This window comes from Scyliorhinus canicula, chromosome 11, assembly GCF_902713615.1.
Source record: "Scyliorhinus canicula chromosome 11, sScyCan1.1, whole genome shotgun sequence".
NCBI classification, from domain to species: Eukaryota; Metazoa; Chordata; class Chondrichthyes; order Carcharhiniformes; family Scyliorhinidae; genus Scyliorhinus; species Scyliorhinus canicula.
The window spans coordinates 72,918,247-72,937,653 of record NC_052156.1 but is presented as its reverse complement, the minus strand read 5'-3'; the positions used below and the strand labels follow the sequence as shown (position 1 = coordinate 72,937,653).

Sequence of the window (19,407 nt, the reverse complement as noted above, 5' to 3'; positions counted from 1 at the left end):
GCCTCTGGATCAATAATTGACTACTTTACCACTATGTCACCATCTCCACACCATGAATGGGTGTTCCTTAGGTAAAGGTCAGACTGGTCAATGAAGTCTTCGTGAAAGATCCCACCCCGCTTGGCTCCTGTGAGCCTGCTATACAGAAATATTGATGCCAGTTATGGAAATCGATAGAAAAGTGAAGCCGAGCTCCTTCAATAAATATTGAATTTGGATAGATAACTGCATTGATGACTGATGACCATCCAAAGTGCATGTTGAGTATGAGAAAAGGAGGACACCATGAAAAATATTTCCTGGTCCGATGCAGAATTAGAAAACACACAAGCCCAGAATGAATCCTCTCTGTATTGAATGAACTAATTTCAGAGGGTGGGGGGGGGGGGTTATGGGAGAGAGAGAGAGAGAAGAATTTGTATATTTGGAATTGGCTACTTGAGCAATGTGCCGGAACAACGCAATATATAGGGGTGAATTCTCCGCCAGCTGCACATCCTCACCCACTGGTTTTTATGCGGCCTGGGGGGCTACAATAGGAAATCCAATTGGCCGGCAGCGGGAATGGAGAATCCCGCTGTCAACGCCGGCATGCCGCCAAAGAACACCATAGACTTTGCACCAACAGAACCAAGTAACCAGGGGAGAAAATCTGTATCCTGCCCCTCGCTGCCTGCCTCTCATGCACCTCACCATCCCAACGCATGCTAATGTAAACTCTATGGCTCATTTGAGAGGAGTATTTATAAAAGTTTTTTGTTGCTTTGCAGGATGAGTACATTGATTGGAAGAAGCAAGTTCTTTCACGTGATGAAATCGAGCCCAAGATTCTAGAGTACAACTCTCAGATGAACAGTGACCTCTTAATGACACTGGTGAGTAACAAAGCCAAATGCTGATGTCGCGGATGGTTAGGGTAGTAGACCTTTTCATTAACACCTTACCGTCATTTATTCAAAAATAAGTTATTCAAGAAGCCCAAAACCATCCAGGACAAAGTAATCCACTTGATTGGCACCCTTTCCATCTTAACCATTCACTCCCTGCACCACTGGAACACAGTGGCAACAACATAAGGAAAAATGCTTTTACGCAGTGAGTGGTTACGATCTGGAATGGTGTTGCATACATCAGCACCAGGGGCTACCAATGAAAAGCTGCTACGTCACATGTGCAGGGCCTCATTCAAGCAGTTGATGGATACCCTTGGAGCAAATTGACATACCTTTGCTGCTGTTTGTTCATTGGTGTCAACTTCTTTGCAGATGGTTGACTGCCATGGGCCTCCATTTCTGTCTGTCCTGTAATGCCCTTATGCATCCCGCGTAAGTGAGCTGCATCCACTCCATAATATTCATCATCCAATTTTTCTTCTGTTTCCCTCTTCTAGGTTTTACATTGATCTTTCTTTACAATTACTCTCTGTCCACCATCTGTTTAAATGATCAAATCATTGCATCTTCCTCCCTTTCAGGTTATGCTGCTCTTGCTCATGTATTTACTTTGTTTGGCCCCTTGTTCCACACTGTAACCAATCACTGCTTTGAGAATGTACCATTTGTCAATGTTCCCTGTTGATTATTCTTGTGTCTACTATGTATGTACTGTGTACGTTCCTTGGCGCAGAAAATACTTTTCACTGTACTTATGTACATGTGACAACAAATAAAATCAATCAGTCAATGTACTAATTTATTCTTCTTCATCAATTTCCAGAACTTCCTCTTTTGACTTGCTGTCTGTGTAACATTTACAGACCATCCTCCTGTATGTCCACATCTGGAATGCATTCAGCTTATCTATGCACTCTGTTTATTGTCAATTTCTCCGAGGAATATAACATAGATGACAACATGCAACACTTCAGCATTCTTTTCCTAAGACTTGGGTTCAGTTTCTTTGATGTCAACATGTCCTTCATTCTGACAAAGCTCAATTCTGCTACAGATCTCACAATCGCGTTTCCCATTATCTGTGATAATCTGATCCATGTGAACCTTTTCACTTTTTTTCTAGGAGTTGTCCGTTTACTTCAGTTTTCACTTCTGGGATGAGGTTGCTCTGCATATCACCATTGCCTTGTTCTTCACATTTATTTTCAATCCATATTCCACACTCCCTGTTTTCACTTAGTTTACAATTTCCTGTATGTCTCTTCTGACTGTGAAATCTTTCTGCTGGTGTAAATATATTTTTTAAATGATTGCCGATGCCAACTCTCACATGACCCATTTCTAATCTCCACAGAACAGTGATGGAACATACACCGGGTTCATTAAGGTTCAGCTGAAATTGGTGAGGCCTATCTCCGTATCTGCTAACATGAAGCCTCAATCGATTTATGGCAGCAAGAAAGGGACAGGACCATCACGCTCACAGCCAGTAAAACGCCGCACATCCTTCTACCTCCCAAAGGACACTGTGAAGCATTTGCACATCAGCAGCCACACGAAGTCCAGCGAGGTGATCAAAGCGCTGCTCAACAAGTTCATGGTGGTGGACAATCCCCGCAAATTCGCCCTGTTTCAACGGGTCGAGAAAGATGATCAAGGTACATCTAATGGAAAAATACAACTGCTCTTAGATCAGAAAGAAAGAACTTGCATTTATATAGCCTATATACCTTGTATGATTCAGGACATGACAAAGCACTTTATAGCCAATAAGGTACTATTTGAAGCTTAGTCACAGTTGCAGTGTAAGAAATGCGGCCGCTAATTTGCGCAGAGCAAGCAATCACAAACAGCAAAATGATAATGAACAGAAAATCGATTTTGCATGTTAGTTGAGGAATAAACACTGGGGAAAACTCCCCTGCTGTTCTTCAAATAGTGATATGGGATCTTTTGCAACTACTAGAAGGCAGATGGACCACAATTTGACATCTCGTCCAAAAGACACCTCCAACACTGCAGCACTTCCTCAAGTACTGAAATAGAGTGCCTGCCGAGTTCATGTGCTCTCAAGTTTCAGTAATGGGATTTAAACCCACAGTTTGGACTCGATGGAAAGAATGCTACCCACTGAGCTGCAGCTAACTCAGCCCAACAAATGGAACCAGGTTCCAATGGCCAGGATGTGAGATCCAGGCAAATGACCATAGATCATAGAATTTACAGTGCAGAAGGAGGCCATTCGGACCATCCCAAGTCTGCACCGCTCTTTGGAAAGAGCACTCTACTTAAGACCACACCTCCACCCTATCCCTGTAACCCAGTAATCCCACCTAACATTTTTGGACACTAGTCGCAATTTGGTATGGCCAATCCACCTAACCTGCACATCGTTGGACTGTGGGAGGAAACCGGAACACCAGAAGGAAACCCACGCAGACACGGGGAGAACGTGCAGACTCCACACAGACAGTGACCCAAGCCGGGAATCGAACCCAGGTCCCTGGAGCTGTGAAGCAACAATGCTAATCACCGTGCTACCATGGAGAAACGTAGAAGTTCATGTAGCACGGACAAGTTGAAATCAAAAACAAAATTACGGAGCTACAGGCCCAAAATTACCATCAACCAGTTCATAAAGTAGAATCCCATGAGCTGGGTGAACCAATCAGAGAACTGTGTGCAGAGGTTAATACTCCTAATTGCACCAAGTTTTCCATTAGCTGGAAATTCAGGTGTTCTAACTTTGGCGCTTGATTCTCTGACTCGTTTTCCAAGGAATCTGCATGAGGGATCTGAGGACTGCTGAGTATTTGGGAGCATTAATATCAGAGATTATGTGGGACACACGAGGCGAATAAATCTTTTAAAAGAACTTGCTGGAACAGTAAGTTAGCTGTGAAGGACAGCTGGAGGCAATTAGATGAAAAGGAACAGGCTTGTTTGGAAGCATAATGGCCTGTTCCTGTTCCTAATAAAGCCTGTGTTCTGTGGCGTGGAGATTAATAGACCACATCCAGTTTACCAAGCTGATGAGGCCCTCACAGTCACTTCCATTGTGAGGAAATCCTGAGACAAACAGATCCACTATCCCAACTCGCTGCCAATTCCCTGATGGGAGGATGTGAATTTCTGGCCTATCTGTTGCCTCGCCCGGGACTTGGCTGGGTTGTGCTTCCTGTCTCCTCCCTTGCAAATGGCTTTTGTTAAAAGGAGCAGTCAGACTCGGGAAGTTTGAGCCTTGTACTTTCCCAGCGGGTTGACATCTATCTCTGTCAAATCATTCAGTTCATTCTATTGCAGGAAGAATTTGTAGGGCTTTTTTTTTCATTAAGTGGCATTAAAAATCTGCCAGACAAGTAGTTTTATTTATGGCTCATTTATGCAAACAATACTTTGGCGCTTTTAAAAAAAATCTTTCAAGTCAGCCTGACCTTCACAGACTGACATTTGCCAGTGCCCCTTGTAAACTGCTACAATCCAAGCCTGATTCCCCTGTTCAGTTTAACTCTGTACTATTGAGAGACATCACAACGTCACTGTAGTGTCTCAATGTGTGAATCGCAACTCCGTAACATTGAGCCTCTCAATTGACCTCCCAATTCCACGACTCTGAATTCCGAAGAATAAAACCTGTGTGATCCAAGTTGTGGTGACACCGAGAGGAGTGGGGATCACAGGGTAGCACGGTGGCGCAGTGGGTAAGCCCTGCTGCCTCACACGCCGAGGTCCCAGGTTCGATCCCGGCTCTGGGTCACTGTCCGTGTGGAGTTTGCACATTCTCCCCGTGTCTGCGTGGGTTTCACCCCCACAACCCAAAGATGTGCAGGGTAGGTGGATTGGCCACACTAAATTGCCCCTTAATTGGAAAAAAATAATTGGGTACTCTAAATTTATTTTTAAAAAAGGAGTGGGGATCACACCTGCATCTCCTGTTCCATTAAAATCTCAATTTTCATCACCCAAATTGTGGGGATTGAACCTACGTTTCCCAATTCTGGGACACTGAGCTGTTGAAATTGAACTTGTCTCCCAACTCGATGATATTGAAAATTCAGTCACGGTTGCTGATGAATGGGAAAATATTTGAGTGTTAAGGGCGTTCACAGTCTCCAAATAGGTGACTGACAACTCTAATTTGGCAGAATGTTTGTTGCTGGTAATGATCTGAAAAATTTGTCATGGGGAACTGCCCATACTTAATCTGATTAAAATCTGCTGGAGGGGCAGCATGGTGGCACAGTGAGTTAGCCCTGGTGCCTCACGGCGCCAAGGTCACAGGTTCGGTTCCGGCTCTGGGTCACTGTCCGTGTGGAGTTTGCACATTCTCTCCGTATTTGCGTGAGTTTTGCCCCCACAACCCAAAGATGTGCAGGCTAGGTGGATTGGCCATGCTAAATTGCCCCTTAATTGGACAAAACCAATTGGGTACTCTAAAAAAAAATTTTTTTAAATAGACAGGATTCTTCTGTCCGTCCTGCCACAAGATCGCCACAGGCGAGACGCGGACAATGGGAAAATCCATTGATTTTGGGCGGGATTCTCCGGCCACCAGGCCAGCATGGCCGGAAAATCCCGCCCAAAGTAACCAGCATCTGTTTCGGAGCATAGATTCCCCAATCAGGCAGTTATGGGTTCAGACTTGAGTGCTTCTCACCATTGAAGAGCGGGTTCATCGTGAGCTTCTGTGTGTATTCCAGGCTTGTGCCCCAACCTGATACAGGAAGTATAAAACTGAGTTAAGCATAATGAAATTCAAGCTTTTTATTTCCTTTGCAGTTTACACTCGGAAGCTTTCTGATGACGAACACCCCTTATACCTGAGGCTGGTGGCTGGGCCAGACGAGAAGATGTTGAGCCTTGTCCTCAAAGAGAATGAGACGGGAGAAGTGAACGTGAGTGGGAATATTATTGAGCAGCTGTCTGATGATTTGGGTGTAAAGTGCCACATTGAGAGCAAAGCTCCTCCCTCAGAGTAAAATCGGGCAGGCTGGAACATAATTCTCTGACTCAGAACTGTCCTGTTCCCACTGGGTGGATATTCAGGGGTTCAGTGGTTAAATTATTGACCTATTAATCCAATAGGCCTGGCCTCCTAATCCACAGATCATGAGATTAAATGTCACCAAGACAAATTTGAATTCAGTTTTAATAATCTAGCAGTAAAAAACTGGTAACAGTAAAAGTGACCACAAAGATATTAGATTCTCCTAAAAACCCAACTGGTTCATTCATTGATGGCAGTTGACCCTTGATTTAGGGTAGCGAGATTCTTCAGTGGGTCTTCGTGTGACTGATTCTTGACCTGCAGATCCTTGAGCACGTGTGATGGGATGAGCGACGAGTTAGTGGGATCCTGAATGCAAGATTTTCTTCCTTTCCTTTCCTTCTCTGTTAACACTCTGCCTCACCAAATGTTGTGATTCGGGTGGCATGGTCGCACAGTGGTTAGCACTGTTGCCTACGGCGCTGAGGACCCAGTTTCAATCCCGGCTCTGGGTCACTGTCAGTGTGGAGTTTGCACATTCTCCCTGTGTTTGATTGGGTTTCACCCCACAACCCAAAGATGCGTATGGTAGGTGGATTGGCCACGCTAAATTGTCCCTTAATTGGGAAAAAAAATAATTGGGTTCTCTAAATTTCTTTTTAAAAGATGTGATTCAAAGTGTGGTGCAGCTTGATGGTCAAGTTTTTTTTTTAACAAATTTTGAGTACCCAATTATTTTTTTCTCCAATTAAGGGGCAATTTAGCGTGGCCAATCCACCTATCCTGCACATCTTTAGGTTGTGGGGGTGAAACCCAGGCAGACATGGGGAGAATGTGCAAAATATACACGGACAGTGACCCAGGGCCGGGATTTGAACCAGGGTCCCAGCGCCGCGGTCCCAGTGCTAACCACTGCGCCACATGGCGCCCCAGCTTGATGGTCAAGTTGTTGCCATTTTCAACAATTAGTAGCACGCTCTTCCCAATCACTGATGTTGAATGTTGGCACACTTCAAGTACAGCTTTAGCGTGTCTTTGAGGTGTTTTCTTTGTCCTCCTCTGAAACGTTGGCCATTTGAGAGCTGAGAAAACAGGACGTGGCGGGAAAGTACCTAGCCGGTGGAAGTATTGCTGACGGAATTACGCTGGTGTTATTATGTGTCTCTGATGCACAGTTCAGGCCTCAATGCAGTACAGGAATGTGGTGATGACCACTAGGACATTTGTTGACTTGCAGAGGGAGAGGTCTTTGTTGTCAAATACTTTATAGACGGCTGAGCTGGTGCAACTGATCTGGTGTTGGATCTCCTCATCAATGGTGGCCTTCTGAGAGAGGCGGGTACCAAGGTATGGGAAGTGTTCACATATTCCAGAGTCTCTCCTTCAACACATCTGGGAAGTGGAATATTTGGCTGACCAGCTGTGGGTTGATGTGAGATTTGTTTTGACAACATTCATGAACAAGTCTGGTTTCTTGAATTAAAGATATCGAGAGTGGCTTGCAAATCTGATGCAGAGTGGACAATGACACAAAATCATCTGCGATGCTAGATCATGTATGTCTGTGGTGATCAGTTTAGATTTGGCACAGAAGCGACTGAGGTTAGAGTTTCCATCTTGGCGGTATTTAATACTGACGCCAGAGGTCAGTTGATCTTTGAGGTGAATAGCGATTGTCAGGTAGATTGTAAATAGTATGGGGGGCTATCACACATTCTTGCTTGACACCGGTCAGGTTTTGAAGGTATCTGTTTCAGATCTCCTGCTTAAGACAGTTGTAGTCATATCATCATGAAGTAGTTGCAGGGTTATGATGAAGTTTCTTGGCCTTCCAAACTTTTAACACATAATTCACAGAATCTCACGATTTACTGAGCCATATACTTTGGATTGACTTCATCGACCTGACCACAGTTCCTGGTGTTGTTCTCAAACATTTCTTTTGGATTCGTCTGGCAATAAAGACCACAATAGAGGTTTCCCTGGAAGGTCTAATGCCGAATTTGGGAGGATTTCCTCAGCCACAGGAAGTAAGCGATTTCAGATTCAGGAGAACAGTGTGCTGAGATGCCTATGGGCTATATCATAGATGAATGGTGTGTGAAGTCCAAACAGCAGGTGGCAGTGCAGACACACCATGCGGTCTCAAGACCAAGGTCATGTGACCAGTGACTACCATACAAGGGAAGACACATCCGGCCAATTTCAGAAGATGATTGAGATACAATAAGATATACAAGTGAATGGTCAGTGCTAGGTGCAGAATCCAGAGGAGTAATAAGCAGACTCCATGATAACATGCTCTATAACAGATCCCTATCTTACCAGACGAGACTCCATAAACGATTCTGGTTTGGACAAGTCAAAAGTGTTTGGTGGATTCCTTCGTAAGGTGTAAAGGACCAAACACAACAAACTGATATCAGAATTTTCCCTGCTATGAACAAGAGAGAAATATCCACAGCGCTGATGAATAGCCTGGAGGGCATCAGCTGCCACTGTGAATTCACATTTAGGGAGTTGTTCAAAATGTTCTTCTAGTATTGATGAATGACATGGTTACCCTTGGTAAGAGAACAGGAAACCTGCCATCTCTACCCAGTCTGGTATAACTGTGACTCTGGCTGACTTTTAACTGCACTCTGAAGTGGCCCAGCACGATACTCAGTTGATTCAAACCAAAGGAACAAGGAATCAGCAATACATGTCAATGATGCTCTCAGCTCTGGAACAAATCAAACCCGTGACGTTTGATTTCTGAAATTCAAAATTTGATTCTGGTTGGGATGGATAAGAGCCAGGCCTCCTCTCCCTCCTTCTGGTGGAATAATGACTTTGATCTGAGTAATGCTTACTAATGTAACATATTTGTAGTTAGAATGAGCCAAGTTTAATGAGCTCACCTTAAGTCACACAGGATGTGGTTTGCAGTTTTTGAAGTTTTCTTAACGCCATCTCCATTGTGTTATGGTTGATGATTTTCCCTGTGTTGTGGGATTCGGGCAATGAAAAGCCATGTCAGCCATGGCTCGGTGATAACACTCTTGCCTGAGAGTCAAAGGTTCAAACCCCATTCCATAGATTTGAGCACTTAATCTAGGCTGACACTCTAGTACAGTACTGAAGGAATGCTGCACTGCTGAAGGTGCCATCCTTCGCATGAATCAAGGCCCTGTCTGGTCTCTCGCGGAGGAGTAAAATATTTCTTGGCAGTAATCCAAGGAAGAACAGCGGAGTTCTCCCTAGTGACCTGACTGATATTTATCCCTCAACCAACATCACCAGAACAGATTCGCTGGTGATTATTTTATTACTGTTTGTGGGAGTTTATTATGTATAAGCCGGTTGCCACTTTGCCCACGTTACAACAGTTACTACCTTCAAAAATATTCCATTGATTCATTATGAAGCACTTTGAGGTACCCAAAGGTAAGGATAGATGCTATAAAGCAGGGTTGTCGAAATGTTTTGCTTGGGGTAGAGGAGTGCACATTTTCTCACTTGAGGGACTGATTATCAAATTCGGAAAGTGTTTGGCACAACGATAAACTGAATTTCAAAAATGTTGACGTGCACGATCAAATGGCCTTGTCACGCCTGACTTCACGACAAGGCTTTAAATCTCGTTGCAATGCCTCGCAAGATCTAACAAGATCTGGATCTTGTCCTCACTGGGTGAGATCCAGATTTACATATTTAAATTATCCATCAGGCTCATTAAATATGCCGGAGCCTGGAAGACCTCGCCATGGCGTCATTTATGAGTGGTCCATATTTGCATAACGGCACCTGGTGGTGTCTCCTATGCCATTGGAGACCCCTGGGTGGTCAGGGCAGGATGGCACCTTGGCACTGCCTCCTGGCACTGGCATAGTGAATTGCTTCCTGATCTGGGAACGCATATCAGTTGCAAGTCATCTCTGGCGGAAGAACATAGTCTCCCAAAAGGCGAATCTTGCCCTAAGTGTGGGTAAATACCTGGGTAGATCTCAGCAAAAAAGCCGACGAGAAAGACCCTGCCAAACCTGCCCAGAATCACACTTCAAAATGTTTCCGTTAAATCACAGCCGACATTTTAAGAAATGAACAAATGTAAAGCAATGTCGTGGCAATACATTTTTGAGCTTAACTTTTTTTGTTTATCAGAATGTTGAAGATCAGTTTATGTGGGAAGGGGTGTGTGGGTTGCATGCATGAGTACGTGTTGGTGTGCCACAGTGAGAGACAAAACTGAGACTGGGTGTAAGGCAGACTCTCATTCACCACCACGCACTCCCTTCCTCCACACACAGTCTCTCACTCCAACTCCACAAACCCATACACAGTCATTCATTCACTCCCACAAACATACAGAAACTCAGTCACTCGCTCATCTGACACATATACATTCAGTCACTCTTTCCAATATATATATATACTCTCACAGTCACCATTTCCGCCCCAGTCCCACCAACATTAAAAAAACTTAACCTCGCTGGGTCCAATGTGACATTGCTTTCCTCGGTCCAAAAGTCCATGTCCCCCCCAGCTCTAGCCCTGCGAAACTTGCCTCCCCGTGCTCCGGGCCCATCGTACGTGATTCCCTTGGCTCCAGCCCTTTGATTGCTTCGTACCTTGGGTTTTGGCTCCATCAATGCTTGGCTCCCCAGGCTCTAATTGTGCCATACCTGTTTTCCCAGCAGTTACACATTTTACCACCAGGCACAAGACCCTGGAATAATAAAGTTTGTTGGTTCTGCAATCGCCTCCAATCCGAACTAATTTGAACTGGATAAAATAGGAGAATTAAACAGAATTGTAGTATTGAGAGTCCCTGAACGTTTCTGTCTATTCCTGTCTTTCTTCCAGTGGGATGCTTTCACTGTGCCGGAGCTTCAGAACTTCCTGCGAATCCTTCAGCGTGAGGAAGAGGAGCATGTCAAACAGATGTTCGGGAAGTACGCCCGCTGCAGGCAGAAGATGCAAGAGGAGCTCGCCAATCGCCCCCCAGGCTGACTGGGACCCCTCGCCACCCTGTACGCGAGAGAGAGAAAGGGGGGAAATAAAATACACGCGCGCGCGCACACGTATGAACGGTGAGAAGGTCTAAAAACAATATTATCTGGCCTGGCCGGGGACATAGTATGAACTGTGGAGAATACGAGTTACGAGTGGGGTTACTGCGAGTGGAGTGGGTTATTGGGGGGTGTACAGCCTCTTCCAGACTTTGAGTGTGACTGAGTGATCTTTAATGAAGCTGAATGGAACTATTAGGGGCGACAGCTAGGAAGTTCCAACCTGCGGAGGGATGTCCCTTTGTCACTTTAATCCAAATTTAGCCAGCAGACACCAACATGGAGGAGAATACAGGCAGATCGGTGTTTTCTTTTCTTTTCTTGAAGTATCTGGATGGTTCATTTACTGCTGCTACACAACGTGAGTTGGTTGGGTGGTTGTAGCAACCTTTTAGGCGTCCGCATTGTATTCTCACCTAACCATTCGGAAGATTGTGATACATAGATACGAGTGTGGGTGGAGGGGTTAGGGTATCTCCAAATTCAATTTTAAATGCACTTAATTTTGAAATTTGTGGAATTTCTCTTGGCAGAGAATTCCTATCTAAGCCAGACTGCTGAGGCAAGGGGCAGAATTACTGAGCCAAGGTCCAGGTGCTTTCTGCATGGTGACAGATTCTGATTTCCCCTTCCCTTCACTTGCTCTCACTCCCCACCTGCATGCAACACTGACTGAAAGTAGCAGCAGAATCTGGTAAAGTGGCAATATTATGAGATTAGTAATCAGTGGGCCCGTGCTAATGCACTGGCGACATGTTCAAATCCCACCATGGAAACTGGGGGAAATTTAAATTCAGTTATTCAATAAATCTGGTATAAGATACTCTGAGTCATAACAACCATAATGCCCTTCAGGTAAGTCAATATGTTGTCCTTACCTGATCTGACATACGCATGACTCCAGACCCAAGCAATGTGGTTGACTCTTAACTGCCCTCTAAAATCGCTGAGTAAGATACTAGTCATCAAGGGCAATTAAAGATAGGCAATAAATACTCACTTGCCAGTGATGCTCACACCTCCAGAATTAATTTTTAAAATCCTGGGATCATATCACTCATTCTTCTTGCCGGTCAGAATGTAATCTGAGGAGGAATCAAGAGAGGAAACATTTTAAATGGAGAGGAAATAGATTTTTAAAATTGAACTGTATTTAGTCTGTTTTGTGCGGGGTGGGCCTGGCTTGGCGTGGGTACAGGGTGGGTGTGAGTGCAGGGTAAGCACACTATAACTAGATTGACTGCTCTGAAGGTGAAGAGATACCAAGTTGTGTTGTTTATGTCTGATTATTCCGAGAGATTTTGAGCATGAATTGTAAGGTCTGGATCATTTCAGTAAATATCTCCTGGAATGGAAAACTTTCTCAATAGGTGTTTTAAGACACTGAAAGCTCAGCCTCATAAATTGTAAGTTACGGGATTTAATATCACCTCATTCTCTCATTGGCCTGAGATTGTCGTCAGCATTTGGGAAGCTGAATGTTGAGCAGAGGCCCTGCACCTGATGGCAGGCTTGTGTTTTCTGCTGGAAAGTGAACCTCTGTGGACATCAGATCAGGAAAAGGTAAGACTCAGCTGCGATGCCCTCCAGGGTCGAATATGCTGCTGGCCCTAGCTAGCTGGGCTAAAGTGAAAAATTAGTGCTGTCCAAAGGGGTGCCTGGCCCCTGTAGCACTGTCTCCCAGAAGAAGAGGCATAATGCCATGAGCGGTGGCAGTGTGGATTGTCTTTATCTATTCACTCCTCTCCTTCCTCCCCCATTCTTGTGTGAATGCAATGGAATTATGGAAAGTGGCAATTTGAAGAATGTGGATTGACCGTGGAAATATGAAGCAAAATGAGCCCGAGCTTATCCTACTACCTGAGCTGAGCTTGCATCCGAACTAAAAAAAGTTTATAATTTATGTTTGTATTTTAAGTTTTATTCAATAAAATTAGATGGATGCCTTTTTGCTTTTCGTGATTTTGTGTTTTGGGTGATCTAATTTGTCAGGTGACTGTAATCTGGTAATTGTGAGGCAAGGCTTTGGTTCAGCTTTCCTTTGTAATCATGTAAATTTAGTGAGAAAGAGTTCATAGGCCAGACATTCCCTCACTTTAAACCTCAATTCCCATTGTTGTGATTTTGGAATTATGTCTCTCTGCCAACATTTACCATTGTAAATGGCCAAGACAACACTCCCCATTTAATTCTGTTATGTCATCTGTCAAGTTTCAGGCTCAGGCCACTTAAGTAGGTTTTGCAAATTGAATTTCTGAACTACCATCTTTGATATTTAGGAGGGGGCTGGGGAAGCATCAAGTTACCAGGGCTAAAGCTTTAGAAATGTACTAATTGCTAACTGTAAGGTGTTCATATGTAATATCATTGGTCCAGTCCTGATAGCTAAAGTTCTGGTGGTAACGCCTAATATTCTTGCTTTAGAGATGGCACTGTAACCTCTCTGAGTCAGTCACAGCCAAAAGAGAAACCATTATATCTGATTAATCACGAGTATTGCCCCGGGAGATACAGGGCAATCCCTGTTGGTTTGAAGATCAATCATATTTTTGGCCAACGGTTCTCTTTTTGTGCTTCCAGTTCAATGTCTCAATGTCAAGTGAACGGGGCGGGGGCTTGGCCCAGGGATTTAAGCCAAGTAATACATTTGAGGTATTTTAATCAGAATGAACAACCAGATTATTCACCAACTTTCAACCGTTCAGGTCTTTTGAGTGAAGGAACATGAAACACTTCCCGCAGCCAAATATGAATTGGTACAATGCAGAGGCAGGGCTATAATATTTTTAAAAATCAATGGTGTGGGCTTATAACGTTTCTCATCTTGCATTTAGGACATAACATAGATGTTCTTTAAAGTGATTCTGCTTTCAATGAATATCCAGTGTTGGGTATTTAATTGTAGATCAGCAACATGGATGTTTTTATAAAAAACAGCATGCAACAAGGGCCATCCAGCCCCATCAAGCTTGTTCAATCCACTCTCCCTGGACAATCCACCTCTCTCATAAATCCAGGCCAACTTAACCTGGGTAGGTTCTCCCTACACGACCAAAAAATCAACTGCAACGCTACAACATCTCTCTAACGTTCCAGCCTCCATTCATCGCCTTGGCTACTTGTCTTCCTGCACACCTGCTTTCTGTGGGCCCAGAAGGCATCAACCCTTATTGTTTCCTCTTATCTCGGGTCAGGCTGCATGCTTGGACTTGTTGCTTCTGATGGCACTCTTGTTCATTTTTTTCATAATGAGTCCAATTATCTTTTTCCTCTGCCTTTTACCTGCATCAACAATTTGGATGTATATATTGCCTTTATCACAGTAGAATGTCCTGAGCCGCTTTCATTTTTCTTTCCCCTTTGACCATACTCCCAAAATGTTGGATTCTCCTTTTTGTAAATCTCCATTCTAAGTTTCTCAAGTATCCAACCCATACCTTACTCCCTTTATGGGTACATGTTGCCTTGAGGATTTTTTTCCTTTTATGCACATCTCAAAACCTCACAACATTTCTGACTTAATAACTGAAGAGAACAACAGGCTCTTTCAGGAGTCTTCAATCTTTATCAATGCTGATAACGTTTTTTATTTATCTTCCCTCACAAGCCAGTCTACTGTTGTGAACACTGGGCTAAATTTTAATATAAAAAGGACACATTGGTTTTAGAGCAGGGTTAAAATTGGGGAAATTGGCCATGGGTTGGGGAACCAATCGCAACATGGTGACTTCACATTTCACTGCCATGTGTGAGGCTTTTTGTGCACACAATCGTTTTGGAAAAGGTGGATTGTCTATTTCTAGAATGCTCATTGTTGAACTAGTATGGCATTGACACACTGCAGGGACATCTGGGACCATTGTTTTTCCGGGCTTCCTGAAGGTCAACTGTGAAACCAAGGTAAGTTCAAAGCAGCAAATGAAGGGGCTGAATCAATCTTGGAAAACTACTCTGTATTCACTATGGGGGCAGCATAGCAGCACAAGTGGATAGCACTGTGGCTTCACAACACCAGGGTCCCATGTTCGATTTCCTGCTGGGTCACCGTGCGGAGTCAGCACGTTCTCCCCGTGTCTGCGTGTGTTTCCTCCCGGGTGCTCCGGTTTCCTCCCACCGTCCAAAGACGTGCAAGTTAGATGGATTGGCCATGATAAATTGCCCTTATTGACCAAAAAGGTTAGGAGGGGTTATTGGATTACAGGGATAGGATGGAATTGAGGGCTTAAGTGGGTTGGTGGAGACTTGATGGGCCGAATGTCCTCCTGCACTGTATGTTCATGTTCTATGTATTATTTTCATAACTGTTGGTGAGAAAGGGGATGTTCAGTACTTTTGCTGATCGGTTACCTTGTATAGGTAAATGTTACTTTTTGCACTTTGATGGTTCAATATGTCACATCAGTTGAGGCAAGACAGCTGTGGCCTCCTAGAAGAAGCAGTCAATTTAACCTTGGTGGTAGGGAAGCTTCCAGAAACTGCAATTTAGGACAAAATTAATAGTGACTTGGGCAAATGCGGATTAATTAAGGAATGCCAGCACTAATTTTCTGCATCCAAATCATATTTAACTAACTTTCTGGAGTTGTTTTGATGAAGTAACTGGTAAGAGTAATGCAATTGATGTTGTGTACATGGACTTCAAAACTTGTGAGCAAAGTTAGAGCTCTTAGAACAAAAGGGTCAGTAACAACATGGATATGAAATTGGCTGAGTGACAAGAGCCAAATAGACTGGTGGAAGGTTTGTAGTGGGATTTCCCAGAGTCAGCATTAGGACCCCTGCTTTTCCTAATATATGTTAATGACTTGGAGCTTTGTGTAGGACACAATTTCAAAATCTGTGGGCGATACAAAACTTGGACATATTGTGAACTGTGAGGAGGATAGTGGAAATTAGAACTTCAAAATAACTTAAATTGGTGCAAGTGGGTAAAACGGTATTGTAGTCGCCGCACCTGTGGCTTATTGAAAAACAGAGTTAGACAGTAAAGTCTCATTCACCAGTCACCTTAAATTGGATTGGGTTCAGCTACGCTGATAATCAGAACTAACTCATCACTTCTAGTCACACAATACCAAAAAAAACAATCGAGCAACAAGAATTTGACCCAGTTGCCTGGAATCTCTGTGGCAGTGGAGTTCTCTAGTGGAATTCTCTCATTGACCCAACATCAATGGCTAAAAATGGGCAATCCTGCCGTTCCTCTCAGGCTTCCTCTTGACATTATGGCATGAGAGCAGGAGACCATCCCACTCCCTGCCCTGTGGAAATTACCTCCATGTTAATAGAGGGGCTGGTTTAGCTCACTGGGCTATATCGCTGGCTTTTAAAGCAGGCCAGCAGCACGGTTCGATTCCCGTACCAACCTCCCAGGACAGGTGCCGGAATGTGGCGACTAGGGGCTTTTCACAGTAACTTCATTGAAGCCTACTCGTGATAATAAAGTGATTTTCATAGGGGAAAGAGCCAACAGGATCGACTAGACGTGGGGAAGCTCTACCATCCAGGTGGAGGAGGATCCATGGGAAGTCCATGAGGAGCAGAAAATGTGAAATAGTGCAAACTGAAGCCAGATTAAAAAAAACCTTCAAAATAGGTCAAAACAAAAGTACCAAAATGTAGTGAAAATTAAATTTAAAACCAATATTGGAAAATACTTCTTCACTCAATGGGGAAAGTATGAGTCAGTTGACTTCTTCACTCAATGGGGAAAGTATGAGTCAGTTGACTGGAGGCACTCCACAGGGTTTTCTGTGGATGGGGCATTTATTGCTGCTAATGCTTAGAAGGAAAATACTGAGCATTTAACAATGAAGTGATTTGTGTTTTATTGATACAAGTAAACCATTTGATAGAGTCTCAGCATGCAGGAAGTAGGAGGAAATATACATTCAGCACTTTGCCTGGAATGTGTTAGTTGGTGCAGTTTCTTGTAGAGAAATTAAATTTCTCTGCAATGTGTAAATTGACCTAGGTAAGAAGTCTTACAACACCAGGTTAAAGTCCAACAGGTTTGTTTCGAATCACTAGCTTTCGGAGCACTGCTAGTGCTAGTAATTCGAAACAAAACTATTGAACTTTAACCTGGTGTTGTAAGACTTCTTACTGTGCTCACCCCAGTCCAACGCCGGCATCTCCACATCATAAATTGACCTAGTCATTATCTGATAGGATACGGTCAGATAAAGCAGAGTGCTGCTACTCTGGAGTCCAGAGAACACCAAGCACTGACATTTCTGCTTTCAGGGAACAGACAGCACTAACACTTGCATTCAGAAAAAGCATAGCACAAACACTATTAGTTCAGAGATAATGCTGCTGACTCCAGAGAAGGTGCATTGCTTACACTAGTCAGTACCGTACAAATGTATATCAAACACTCTGCTGTGAAATCACATCACTAACACTACCAATTTCAGAGAATTCGGAGGTAACACTCCGGAGTCCAAACAACTCAGCATTAATTCTCGAGTTCAAAAGCACCGAGTGCTATCTTTAAAAAAATGTTATTGAGGCACTCATATTTATATATTCACACAACAAACATAATCACAAATCAAAACAAGCCAACAGGTCTGCAAATATCAAACTCAACAAAATACCTCTCCCCATCCTCCCTGCTCCAAAACTACCTCCCACTTTCCTGCCTGTACCCTCAGGATTTCTCTGGACGTGGTCTGCCTCCGTAGCTGATGGGCTAGAATGTGGCTCACCTTCTCTCCCTATTCATACTGAACCCCTCTTGCCCTCCACAGCTGCCCAACAGCCCTTCCCGTCATCAGCCTATTGAACTGCGCGTAACTTCTTTCTCTTCGCCAATTCCTCCACAGTGGGGGCCCTTGAATACTCCCTGTACATCTCTACTATCTCGCCCAATAATCGTTAGTACACCTCTCGCTTTTTCCTATCTCCATGCGCCTTGAACGAGATAATCTGCCTCTGAACCACCGCCTTTAATGCCTCCCTAAATGTGGCTGCCAGTACTTCCCCATTTGGTTCAATTCCACGTATTCCTTAATCACAGACTGCACCTTATCGCAGAAGTCCCTGTCCACTAACAGCCTGAGTTTAACCTCCATCCTGGCTCTGCTCCTGCCCCGAGCTAAATCGAACCTCCAGCCAGTGCAGCACATGACCCGAGATTACAATCCCCAAGTACTCTGCCCCCACCCCCACCAACACCTCACAGCTCACCACAAGAAAGTTGATTCTGGAGTATATCTTGTACACGTGCGAGAAGAAGGAGTATTCCCTCTCCTCCGGGTTCTTTAATCTCTACGAGTCCACCATGCCCATCCTTTTCATAAACCCTCCCAGCTTTTTCAACATCTGCAACCTTCCCATTGACCTGGGGCTTGACCTATCCACGCTCAATCCCAACACACAATTAAAGCCTCCTCCCATGATCAACTGATGTGTGGCCAATCTGGAATTGCTCCCAGCAGCCACCTCACTAATCCTACATTGTCCCAATTTGGCGCATTTATGTTCACTAGCAACACCGTCATCCCCTCCAACACCTCGCTCACCATCACATATCTCCCACCCAGGTCCCGCACTTCCTTAGCATTTACAAACCCCATCATTTTACTCAACAGAATGCCCGACCCCAGCGACGTCGAGTCAAATCCTGAGTGAAATATCTGACCCACCCATCTCTTTCTCAGCCTAACCCTTTCATTAAAATGTTTTTATTGCATTTTTTTGTGGTATACAAAACAAGGATAAGTGTGGACAAACATTAGGAGACAGAGGATGAAGAAAAATATTTACACATTAGTCGCTTTCTATTATTTGCATACATACATCGTCGTTCTTCTTGCATTATTTACAGTGGTAGTTCCGATTTCCTGTTTTTTTTTTTCCTCAGTAGTTTGATTCTGGCTGTTTCCCCTGTTAGCACCTCCCCTTATCTCTCTCTCTCCCCCCCCCCCCCCCCCCCCCCACCCCCTCGGTCATTTATATTGCCTTCTTTCCTCTTGTTCTTGTATCCTCTCCAGTTATGTTGGTGTGATACTGCTTTACATGTTTCTTTTGTTGGGCCTGGGTTCCATGTTTTGCATGGGTTCCATGTCCCCCTGCCTCTTTCCTCCTGCCCCTTCCTTGCTGTGTCGTGACTACCCTCTCCTGTTCTTTAACTTCTTTAGCTGTTGGCTACAAACAGGTCTTGAAACAACCGAGGGAATGATTCCCATGTTTTGTGGGAAGCCTTCCTCCAACCCTCGGATGGCGAATTTAATATTCTCCATTTGGGAAAATTCTGATATGTCGGATAGCCAGTCTGCAGCTTTGGGTGGTGCTGCTGACTGAGGCAAGGGTGTCGTACCTCCTCCCATGAATAGATCTGGCTGTTCGGAGACCACGAAGACTGCCACTCTTGGACAAGGGACTTGGACCCTCATCCCCACCATCTTGGATATTGCCTCAAAGAAGGCTGTCCAAAACCCAACAAGTCTGGGGCAAGACCAGAGCA

The 19,407-nt window shown here is 44.2% G+C and overlaps 1 protein-coding gene across 4 annotated transcripts in view; it reads left to right on the top strand.

Annotated features, from left to right (window-relative positions):
* LOC119973137 (ras association domain-containing protein 1-like) overlaps positions 1-12,880 on the top strand; it is a 118,236-nt gene extending 105,356 nt beyond the window's left edge. For all 4 annotated transcript variants that reach the window (XM_038810734.1, XM_038810733.1, XM_038810736.1 and 1 more), the window contains 4 exons: positions 771-875; positions 2,248-2,551; positions 5,673-5,788; positions 10,729-12,880. In XM_038810734.1, coding sequence (XP_038666662.1) covers positions 771-875; positions 2,248-2,551; positions 5,673-5,788; positions 10,729-10,875 — 672 coding nt within the window. In that variant the 3' untranslated portion in view covers positions 10,876-12,880. The remainder of the gene's footprint in view (positions 1-770; positions 876-2,247; positions 2,552-5,672; positions 5,789-10,728) is intronic.
* Positions 12,881-19,407: the final 6,527 nt, after the last annotated feature.